The sequence below is a fragment of the Magnolia sinica genome, chromosome 10 (genome assembly GCF_029962835.1).
Source record: "Magnolia sinica isolate HGM2019 chromosome 10, MsV1, whole genome shotgun sequence".
NCBI classification, from domain to species: domain Eukaryota; kingdom Viridiplantae; phylum Streptophyta; class Magnoliopsida; order Magnoliales; family Magnoliaceae; genus Magnolia; species Magnolia sinica.
This window is the reverse complement of record NC_080582.1, coordinates 79188177-79200317: the sequence shown is the minus strand read 5'-3', so window position 1 is coordinate 79200317 and position 12141 is coordinate 79188177. Positions and strand designations below refer to the sequence as shown.

The 12141-nt window shown below is 38.1% G+C and overlaps 1 protein-coding gene and 1 long non-coding RNA gene across 2 annotated transcripts in view; both read left to right on the top strand.

The window, feature by feature from the left end:
• The first annotated feature begins 903 nt into the window (after positions 1–903).
• LOC131257555 (uncharacterized) lies at positions 904–1600 on the top strand. Its single transcript, XR_009177496.1, has 4 exons — positions 904–1061; positions 1152–1182; positions 1286–1433; positions 1512–1600. It is a non-coding gene; the product is annotated as an uncharacterized LOC131257555 (long non-coding RNA).
• A 3845-nt stretch (positions 1601–5445) lies between these two features.
• LOC131217096 (glycine-rich cell wall structural protein 2-like) overlaps positions 5446–12141 on the top strand; it is a 38932-nt gene continuing 32236 nt past the window's right edge. Inside the window, exon 1 of the mRNA XM_058211846.1 lies at positions 5446–5756. Coding sequence (XP_058067829.1) covers positions 5530–5756 — 227 coding nt within the window. The 5' untranslated portion in view covers positions 5446–5529. The remainder of the gene's footprint in view (positions 5757–12141) is intronic.

Here is a 12141-nt window from a genome sequence, read left to right as displayed (position 1 = left end):
CAGGTATGAGACTTCAAGTTCTTGTTCTGTTATTTATTTATTATTTTAAATTTCTATAGTTTGCTGACGTATCATGCTGTCCAACCACCAGATTTTCACAAGTGCCTTTCCTGTTCATTAGAGTCCTCCAAATGGTTTCCATTTTGAAGTCAATGATGAATCTTCACCTATACAGGTACCTACTTCTTATGACAGTTCTCATATACTCATCTGGATTTTGTTGTAACTGTATCTCCTCATTGCTATCATGGAACAATTGTAGGATGATCCTCATCTATATGACTACAATGTTGAACAATGCATAAATGATTTCATTGATGCTGCTAGGACTCAAGTAAGAATTTTGTGTACTCTTCATATGAAGTGTCCTAGTGGTTTCTGATAAGAGTACAATGCAGCCCATGCATTTAATCTAATACTTCTATGCACTCTCTCTATTGTAATTTTATTTGGCTTTGATGAACAGGCAAATGTGACACATACAAATCACATCAACAATGGGTGATGATTTTCAGTACCAATATGCTGAATCTTGGTTCAAACAAACGGACAAGTTTATCCATTATGTTCAAGGTAACACACTACGACAAAATTCAAACTGCCCTTCAATCTTGGGTGGAAACTTGGAAGTAGTTCTATTCAACTTTAGAATATTGTTGCCTTTCTTCTTCTTCTTCTTCTTCTTCTTTTTTTTAAAAAAAAACTATAAGAGCCAATATATGACCAAAGAATGTAGGTACTGAATAGTCATACAACAGATTAGCAAATCATTTTTAAAAGTTGAAGTTCTGTGATATTTGGTGGAGCTATCCAGAATGGAAAATCATTTATTTCTTTTAGATTGAATGGCAAATCATTTTTAACAGTTGAAGTTCTGTGATATTTGGTGGAGCTATCCAGAATGGAAAATTATTGTCTACCACTGATTTTTATATAACTATTAACTTGTAGGCAGTTATCTGTTTGGATGGTGATGGTTGCAAGTTAAGAAGTGGACTGGTGAAAATCAAGGAAGGTTTAACTCTTGACACGTTAATTGCTTGTGATTCATGTGATCTTTGGTAAGTACATTTCTTTGACAAAGCTTCCTAGAAACCAAACTACTGATAATTGCCAACTCTTAAACTCACTGACACACGTGCCCTGAACAGCAAGATGACTCTCATGCACCATCTCTGCAAGGTAACACCTTTCATCCAAAGTGATGCTTTTTCTTCCACTAGGCTATTAGGCAGCAGTCTTTGAAATATAATGCCAACAATTAGTCTTTTCTTGTGCAAGACAGAAATTTCAGCCACTTGAAGGTCAAATCCATAAAAAATGCTTCGAACATAGTCGAATGTGAAAGGTTCAGTGACCCCATCAGGGACCGACACTAGAATCGAGCCGAAGATCCCGGCTTCTTTTTGCATTCCATAGTGTGCATGGTAAAGGTATGTTCCTGGCTGCAATATGTTTAAAGGATTAAAGGTGATTTAGAGACCTTACTAATCCAATCCTCAATTACAAAGATAACAAGCTGTATGATAGCCATGGCATATATTGTTGTATGCAATGGAGAGCGTTCAAATCACTGACCTGATTCTGGATGGAGCAGAACCAAAGTAAGTTATATGGATGGATAAGCTCGAAGAAGTGGAGGTCGCCAACAAAATAGGAGTGAGAAAAATATTTCGCTGGGAGAGTCCAGCAGTATCCTGGGCTTATTTGCATGTTGCTTTTTCTTGAGTAGTTGACATGGTTTTCACATACCCAAAACTCATACACATTATGAAGCTGACTGATTTTGTATTATTTATCATAATATTATAGGATCCAGCTGGCCACAATAGAAACATCAGTACTCTCTCGGCAGTGGAAACCGGTAAGTTGTTTTCCATGAATGTCCTGTGAGTTGAATGACCCTCGTAATGTTTATGTTCATGTAATTAGTTTTCTGTATTTGGGTTTCTGGAAGTTTGAAGCCAGTTCCCATACTTCTACATGCCATAAAAGCATACATGACATGATGAGAATACAGTTGAATTAGTATAATATGGTTTGCTGACTTGAATGGATGAATTGACAATGATCTTGAACATATTTTTTTTAATAGTTAAAATCTTAAGGAGATGAGTGTTTGATGATGCAGGTTGAAGTGTATCATTCGTACATGGAAGTGTGCCTTGGATTGACAAATTGTTGGTAACTAATGTAGTTTTTCTTTTTTGCAACTACTATAGTAATTTAGCATGGGAATTGATAATTACAACCATAATGATTTTGAGTATCCATTTTCAATTTGGGAATTGAAATTCATGTTGGGTAGGTGCTCTCCAAATTCTATGGCTGTGATTTCCTTTTTTTTTTTTTTTCCTTTCATCTTGTAAAGTAATTGTTGTAGGAATAAATATTTACAACCCTGATTGATTACTTGTCATAGTTTTAAAAATATTGTCTGATACCAAGTTGATTTGATATCGGCTCTATGCAAGATGATATTTGAGGGTCCAATTCAAAAGAGATGCCTGAATCTGATGAGTCCTTAAGTTGTTAGAACTCATTCTGACTCAGCCAAGTTGCACAATGTGCTGTATCAGCATTATAAATGGTGCAACAAATGATTTTGTTTTTTGGGTCTTGACTTTTGGCAAGCAGGACGCTGTGGCAGCTTGTGAGATTGTGAACTGCAATGGTGTTGAGGTGCAAACTGCATTGTCAGGTTTCCTTCTCTTTTTTTTTTTTGCAACGTTCAAAGTCCTCGGGGTAGCAAGCCCATGGCTCAATGCTTGGCAGTCTTGAGGTCTCAGATTCAAGCCCATCTTTAAGAAAAAGAAAAAGAAAAGAACTATCAATTTTCTTGCCACTTGTACTCTTTACTTTGGAATCTAATTGTTGAATCTATTGTTAGCGACCTCTTTTCAGCCTTTCTTTGGAATCTAATTGTTAAACCTATTGTTAGGGATCTCTTCTTTTTCTTTTTCTGTTCCTTTTTTCCTTTTTTCCTCTTTTTTTTAAGTTTTTTTTTTTTTTTATTTTTTATAAATAAATATCAGCAATACTTTTCCTTCCTAATTAAAGCTATCATCATGATACTTTCCTTATTGGTGAGCTGCATGTTCTTATGATGCCTGAATATGTTAACATAATAAATTTAACTCCAATATTTGTAGATACTGTTACCTTATTTGTTGATAACATGGAATGGACTAATCTCAATTTTCCAATTCTTTCAGGCTGATTACCTGTGGTATGAACATATTTACAAGTTTTCAACTGGAGAATTCATCCTTTTGAGGCCCTTAATGTGTAATCAAAACAGGGGTGGTCTATAGAATTTAGAATTCTTAGCAAAACATGACCCCAGCTTCAACCTGATATATGCTTTCCTTTTATCTTCTATATTGGGCTGATGTGACTAAAGGCTTAAAATTTGTTGTCATCCCAAGTTTGTGTGTCTCATGCCATGTCCATAAATCCATATCATATTCCATGTCCTGGTGGAGGAATGACTTGGTGGCATTAAAGGGATCATGCCCAAATTGTGGGGAGGAGGTTGATTACCATCAATCTCAAATTATGCAGTTTAGAACTTCTGCAAGCTCGCCTTTCAATATTCTCCCTAACTATATGCTCAGTCAGCTTTGCTGCACAAACATCATGGAACTCTCCCTTCTAATACAACTCTTGTTTTTCTTCCTTGCAGGTCTTTGCATCCGTTTGGGCAGAACAAACCAGTCAAATCTCCTCATGGATAGGAAGGTTCTACTCTTCCAATCTTTAGGCCCTTTATTTAGTTTAATGTGGACCATTGCTCTACCTTTTCTAAACCCCAATTTGCAGCCCACTGATGGATTAGGATTGTTCCATGTGAAGAGTTTGGGGACAGGTCTACCATGGTATCAGTTATGAAACGTGGGTCATGTTTGATTCACTCAATGCTCGATGATAGTAATAGTATACATACAAAGCCTCCAGGATTCAAGTGTCCTCTTTATTTTTTATTTTTTTTTTCTTTTTGCTTGCTGATGTTCTTGTTCCAGTATTTTAACTAGGGTTCCTATTGTTGCATAAAATACAGATGTGAATCATTTTCTACCTAACCACGCACCTATGATTTCATGCTTGGACTGTATTTTCTGAGATAGAGAAGCGTGGGTGTAGCATCGAAGATCTGCTCATTGAGATGGATCAGATGCTTCAGCCCAATGGGTTTGTGATTTTAAGAGATAAATATTATGTTATAAACTACATTCGGAAGTTTATGATGGCACTGCAGTGGGATGGCTAATCAAACTTTTCTTCATGCAGAGATTTGTAGCTTCCACAAGCACGAGAACAGCCATCCGATTTTCTGATCTCAAGCAAAGATGTTGGTTTCCTCTAATGATACTGTAGCTTGCCTAGTTTTTTATTTATTTATAATTTATTTTTTATACACTGTTATTTTCACATAAGTAAATGTCAGAACGTAATTTTCATAGTATCCTGCAGGTAGGAATTGGGTTACTAGTATTGCAGCAGCTAAGTGAAGGCATCCTATTTTATGCGAGCAATATTTTCAAAGCTGCTGGTAGGTTTAGTAATCAATATTTTCACTAGTACTATGCTCTTTTTTTTTTTAGTTGAATGTGGACAGTTGCTGTTTTTATCTTCTTAGCAGGGTTTAAAATTGTTGCAAAAATCTGACCGTTAGAAACGGAACGGCTTAAAACCGTTCCTAAAGTACCGTCCCTAAAAATTGAAATGGTATCGAACGGTTGTGAACCGTTTCTGCGATGCCTCCTTTAGGAACGGTTTTAAACTGTTCCTGAAGCATTTAGGAACGGTTTAAAACCGTTCCTGAATGACGATTTGGGTATATTGTGGTTGACCCTAGGAAGGTTTTAAAGATGTATGTAATTAACAACACTGCTTTCCATGGTGTGGTTCATTTGAGCATTGGATATGCATCATTTTTGGGCTTATATCTTACAATGATATGAAAAAACAGATGGACGGTGTTGATAAACTCGTACATTACGGTGGGCCCCTTAGAGCCCCAGCCCGTTTCAGGCTTGGGACAGGCAGGGGTAGTACCTAATACATGTTCCTTACAAAAACAGTAGTCACCGAAAACAAGCCATAGTGCGTGGGTGGCACCAACCAAAGACGGTTACAACCATCTATAAATACATGGCCCTAAACCATACTCTACTATCATCTTTAGTGCGTGGGCGTTACCAACCAAAGACATGTCCCAAAGTTCCAAACTATCATACCAAGCACCATAGTGCTCCACTACACTACATGTACACGTATCCACCACAAGCTTCTTCTTTATTTTTATTTTCTTTTCTAATCCATTTCACACTTGCGTGTACCATCATCTCATTTGGACGGTTACAACCATCTATAAATACATGGCCCTTCATCTCCCTACATATATCACAACCAACTACTGTCTATAAAGAACAAACCGTCCTCTCTTTCCTTGTAAACTCTAGAGCTCGTTGGAAGCTCGGAACTTCTACACCTTTAGGAGTGTACAAAGGACTTCAGTTGAGAAAAATGGCACACTTCAAGTTCATAGCACTTGCATTGCTTGTTGCTTCATGTGCTTTGTTGGTGGAGAGCCGAGCTGCTAGAAAGGACTTGGGTCTGGACTTGGGTGGTGGTCTTGGGGTTGGTGTGCGTGCCGGAGTGGGAATTGCCTTGGGAGGTGGTGGTGCTTCTGGGTCTGGATCCGGGTCTGGCTCTGGTTCTGGGTCAGGTTCTAACTCTGGCTCTGGCTCTAGGTCAGGCTCTGGGGCAAGTTCATCTGCTGGGTTATATGCCAGTTCTGGTGCTGGCTCAGGTTCCGGTCGTGGTCAAGGATATGGTGAAGGATCCAAACCATCCAGATCCGGACCATCCGAATCCGGACCCGGGCATGGTTCTGGTTTAGGATCTGGTTCTGGACATGGCGAGGGCTATGGCTCAGTGTCCGGCTCTGGGAGAGGTTCAGGGTCCGGATCCAATTATGGTGAAGGCTCCAGATATGGGTCTGGGCATGGCAAGTGAGTAATAATTGCAATGTTTGTGAAGATGATGAAAGCTCACCAGTTTGTATCTAAATAAGGAAATGGTATTACATGTAATCCTCTTAGCTATTGGAAACGATTCTCCCAGCTTATAGACTGATAATTGTTAGTGTTACTACAGTTTGCGGATGCATAGGATTTCCTAAATGTGGGAGCCATGGTTCCATGATCCAAACCGTTGATCTGATGTTCCTCCTGGATGTAAGGAATCTCCCGAGAGATCTCCCAAAATGGAGGAGCCCAGCACTTCCACATTTGCCATTTTGTTCATCAAATGTGAACCGATGCTATACTTTTTCTCTCAACTATCTATTTTGGCAGATTTTCTGGATGTTCCTTATCAGAGGAACGGTTCAGATCACTAAAACATGGGTCCCAAAAGCGGAACTTTGTATGTTAGCAAAAAATGTGCAGTTACCGATTAGGACTTATAATCCACATTAGTGTATTATGACTAAGTATGGGCTGTTGAGATTGAAAGCATCATGTTTGAAAATTTGCAACCTGGGAGGTTTGCTTGACGCAGGGAGGGACATGATGAGGTGGATCACCATCTTTGTCAAGGCATATCTACTCCAAATCCACGAAGCTCTCTCTACTCATAATAGAGCTTCCTTAAATCTAAGATAGATAATAGTAGAAATAATTTTTAATATATTTGAAATAACTTGGTTGATGATATAAGAAAAAAATTACAACTCTTTAAATAAAGAACTCAAACCTAGGATGAAGTTTTATACTGGTACACCTTAAAAATGTGACTTACTATAAATAGTAAACTTACTATTTATCGACCACATCTATTCCTACTAGACTTCAAGGTTTTTGGGCAAAAATAGAAAGTGTCCAATATGGCTCAACTATGTTATTCTCCCAACTTTTCTAAGCCGTTTTAATGTTGGGCATGACTTATATGTCTCAATACGATGGAATCTCACAAATACGGCATAGGCAATCCGGCGTAGCGGCGTTGGTTGGCTTAAGTAGGTTCACTAACCCCAAAATCATATATAATATGTCGAAAAACTCATCCTAATTTGTAAGATACAACTGTTTTAAGGTTCTAAAGGTCCAGATCATTTCTGCCTCCGATCAGGCCTTCTCTGGTCCTTTGCCATGAAAGTGTCTACGACCCGCTCTACATCACTTGCACATAAGCAAGTGTATAGGAAGCTTAAGTATCATCTTAATAAACGTGCGGAACATCTGAGCACCAATCTAGGTCGGCCCACTCCTCATACGACCATGTAGAAAATCAAGCCAGTTCACTCATTAGACGGGCAACATGCAAACTGAATGTGGACGTTGGCAGTTCTATCCAAACCATCCATTTTCTTGCAGTAGGTACGACCCGCCTGATAAGTGGGCCAGCCCGAATTTTGTTGATGAATGCAGAGTCATCTGTATTGACTCGGGCCGATCAGCCAAGTCGCAGAGTCTTTAACCACGAAATCCACACAGTTGGAATTACAAGTTGATATTGATAAAGAGAAATGACCTATCTAGTCCAATCTTCATTTGGTATTATTAAAAAACCATATAAATAATATGGTCCTAAACATCTCTAACTCGACAGTTCTTTACTAATGATCTTGTCCATCAATTTTTTAAAACCGCTGGCCCATCGGTTAAGATCGTCTGATCAATATAGTTTTTCGAGGATCAACCTATGAAGAGTGTATAAGCACGGATGGGTAGGCCCATTAGATCCAACAGTATCTACACGATTAAGTATCGACCTCAATAAAGCTGAAGATAGATGGCTCTCATCAAGTGATCTACCAAGTCATTATGAGAGCAAGATAGAGCTTATCCACCTATTGATTCACGGTTAGAATAACCATCGGATGTGATTAAATGATCTATAATAAGAGCTACATGAATAATTAGATATTCTCTCAATTTTCTCTTACTGTAATATATATCCAATATGAGAGAAACAATTGTACCTCCATAAAAGGATATGCACTAGAGATAACTAGAGAAATCGTGTGAGACCCACCTATTAGTAGTTTCTCATAAGTGGGCTCTGTAGACCCATTCCAACCGTATGGATTAGAATTGGGTGGTCCAAATAGGTGACATGGATGATGATGAGTATAAATGCAACCATCCGCTTGGTAATTCCAATACACAGCTTACTAGATCATTAGTCATTCAAAAAATCACAAACACTTGTTAAAATTAACTCAGCTGTTACAATCATCATGACAAAGTTACAAAACGAGTACTTGAGCAATTTGTGGGGACGTAGAAAAATGCCATGTGAATGGTCAATGGCTTGTAGGATTCATATCATGGTTGACTAGTACGACTTTATTGGATGGATGGAAACACGGGTAACCAAAGATGTGACATGATTCTCTAAGACTGTTAGCATAAAGGCAAGGATAGGATTAAAAAGAAAAAAGAAAAGAAAAATTCAAGCAATTATAGAGAATGTACGAATTTTATATGTTCAAGCAATTATAAATAATATACAAATTTTACATGAAAAAACTCTTATAAGAAAAACCTACTACATCAAGTGACAAATAATTCACTATAATCAAAAAGTTACAAGATATAGAATAACTTACAGCTGAAAAATCCTAACTTCATCAAAATCATTGAAAATGTGTTAAGCTTCTTTCGTTGTACCCTAATTGCATAATCAGAAGCATATTTATACACTTCCATAAAAAATTAAAAATTAAAACATGCACTTACGCATTTTGCTTGGTAGCACCTTCCGTAGACCGAAACATCAACATAGTTTCTCGATCAACCAAAACAGATCTTGATTGGCTGAGAACATCACAACGTGTTTTGGTCAATCTAAGAATTCCTTGATCTCCGAGAAATATATATATTAGTCGAATTGTAAATATGAACTATCCATTTGATGAACCCCAATTTCCTTTTCTATGATTCAGAAGGATCATTTGGATTTGATCATCCTAACCGGCTCATTCATGCCTTGAACAACAGAAAGGTAGGAAAAAAAAACTTGCATATGGAAAGGATCATCTGATCGGTGTAACTTTTGCGTGACCGTCAACGAGGAATAGGCTGCATTGATAGACGGCCCAGATGAATCGATTAAACTGTCGATGAGACCTAATACAACTCCCAGTCTGGAGATGATACAGTAGAGCTGGAAGAATATCCGAATATGGAAATATGGAAGAACCATCTCTCTCCATTACACGTGGGAAGGTCATCCAACAATCTGAACCATCTAACCAATGAGCTGATCCACACGTCTTGTGAGATATCCAAGTCGTAAATACAGTGGGGCCCACCTTGTAGATTTTGTGGCAAAAGAATAATTAGCTGGTCGACCATAAGGTAGACGGACCACACGTCTTTGAAACACGTGTGGCCTACTTGATGAATGACCGTCCTATTTTTTCAAATATGATTTGACAGTGGGTCCCAGGAGGGTCCCGTTCCAATACATGACTCCAAGTATCGAAAACGGATTGGCTACGCCCCCTGACACCAGCCAATGGCTAGTGGTCGGTTCTTTGTGGGGCCCAACATGATGTATGTGTTTCATCCATGCCGTCCATCTATTCTTACAGATCATTTTACAGTATGAGACCAAAAACGAGGTATATCTCAATCTCAATTGGACCACATTACAAGAAACAGTGTTGAATGAGTGTCGACCATTAAAAACATTTCGGAGGCCATAAAGGTTTTGGATCAAGCTGATTTTTGTTTTTTCCCTTCATCTGGGCCTATATGACCTAATCAACAGATTGGATGTCAAATAAACAGTACAGTGGGCCTTAGGAGGATTTTAATGCTGGATATCCAATCACTATTGTTTTCATGTGGTGTGTTCGATCAAGCCCTAAAATGATCTTTAAAAATGGATGAACAGAAGGATGAAACACATATATCATAGTGGGGCACACAGAGCACCGACCACCAGCCCTGGGGCTAGTGTCAGGGGGAGTAGCCAATCCGTCACATGCAGCGATGCATGTGAAAACTTTTCACATACAACCCCATCTTTCTTGCCCCGATGATTTACTCATTAGGTGGGCTACAACTGTACATTGAATCAGATCATCATCCGTCTATTAATTTCAACAATGTTTCCAACCCAATGAGTGGACCCGCATGATTTTTCAGGTGATCGTCATGGTGTGGCCCAGCTTTTGCATGGCTTGGATGTGCCATACAAATGAAAAATAGGAAAAATGAGACTGAGTACGAACAAAGTCTATATCATCAGGTAACGAAATACCCGGTTTTGGTCACATAATAAATAGTTTGAAATAAAATGCATGTGACTAAGTAGTCTTAAATTTTTGTAGTATTTTTCTCATATATTAACGTCAATGAGCCTATGGAAACTGTAACATATTTCCTGCAAGTGGGCCTCACCTTGATTAGAAATACATGTCATGGTAGTTATTGAGTAACTATCTACCCATTTGTTATAGCAGTTGTGTAACTGCACGGCCATCTCTCATGGTTGCATAATTGCACTATGAGATTTCAATATTAGAGATCTTTCCAAATATGCGAATTTGGAATGAGAAAATAGATCATCTAAAACAAGCAAATAAGAGAAAAGTCTGGATTTCATCAAATCATATGATTTGTAAATGCGGATCTTTGATTAAGAGAAGATTATTCCTTTAGACATATTTGTCAATGAAATTGCATACTTGCGTTCGATAACGTGAGATGTGTTGATGCAGTTTTTTGGTAGACTCTTCTTACACCCTTTATGTAACACCATGTATTTCTCGGTACCTGGGTGTTACCTGATAACCTAAATTATGGAACTACTCATTTCAGCCTAATTCTGATGGTTAGATGTAATCTCCACCTATAGATCAAACCATCCATCTGATAGTTTCAAAATGGACTATCACAACCTTGAATAAATTTATTTCTAAAATCTCAATCCCTATGATGGACAAGTCAAGCCACCTACTGTTAATATCGAACTCCTAAGACCATTTGAGAGTAGGTTTGGAAACTATTTAACCATCAATTTTTTAAAAAAATTAATTAACAAATTTAGACAAGTATAGCCACAATTTTCATAATAAATCATAATAAAATTCATAATCATGAAATATGACGCATTTATGTAATAAGAATCCTAAAAATTAAGATACCTACCACGAAGTGTAGGCCCCACATGTTAAATATATGGATAAATAATGATAATAAAGTAAAAATAATTTATAACCAAGTAACAAAATTGTATAAAAAAAAAAAAAAAAAAAAAAAAAGTAACAAAATTCTACCCTAATTTAGTAATACACTACATGGAGGAATTCGTAGTAATAAAATAAAAAAATAAAAAAATAAAAAAATAAAAAAAACATACATATGATTCCCTTAGGGCTTTTTGACCGTCGATTTTCAGATTTGAACCGATCCAACCGTCGGATCGATGATAATTGGCGGTTAATGGCATATTTCAGTCAATATGGTCAACTTAAGCCTTGGATCTGCTTCATATTTAAAGTGGTATTACAAAAGGAACTGACGGACCGGATCCAAGAAAAATATCACATTGGACCCCACATTGTCAATGCGTGTACACAAACCATGCGTAGCCGAGGCGCACTGAATCTGGATCTGGGTCAAACCACTTTGACCCGAACCAATGAGGAAATTCTCCTCTCTGCTTTCAAAAAAATCCCGCGACGGAAGTTAAACGGACTGAGTTCGTTCGTGATGAAGCTGGCCCACCGTGACCATTCATTCAGATGATCTGAACTGTCCATCATGTTCAGACCTGGGATCTGACCAAAACCAAGCTTTTTCCGTACCTTAAGACATGGGTGCATGTGGACAATTTCTGGTGCAAATAGGTGATGGTTTCCTAAAACGGAAACTCCACGTTATTGCCAGGCTGTCTACGCGCATGCGGAACCTCCCTCAATCCTAGCCCTTCACCTCAGCAAATCCCTGCCTTACAATCCACGTAGACTTTAGGGTTTCCATCCCCTCACAAGAGCCGCCGTCGCATATCGAAACCGAGACTTAAAACGTTAATGAAAATGCATCTAGTGGGTCCCACAGTGATAGGTGAACTCATCCAAACCATTCATATGAATCAGATCACCAGATCAGCCACTCA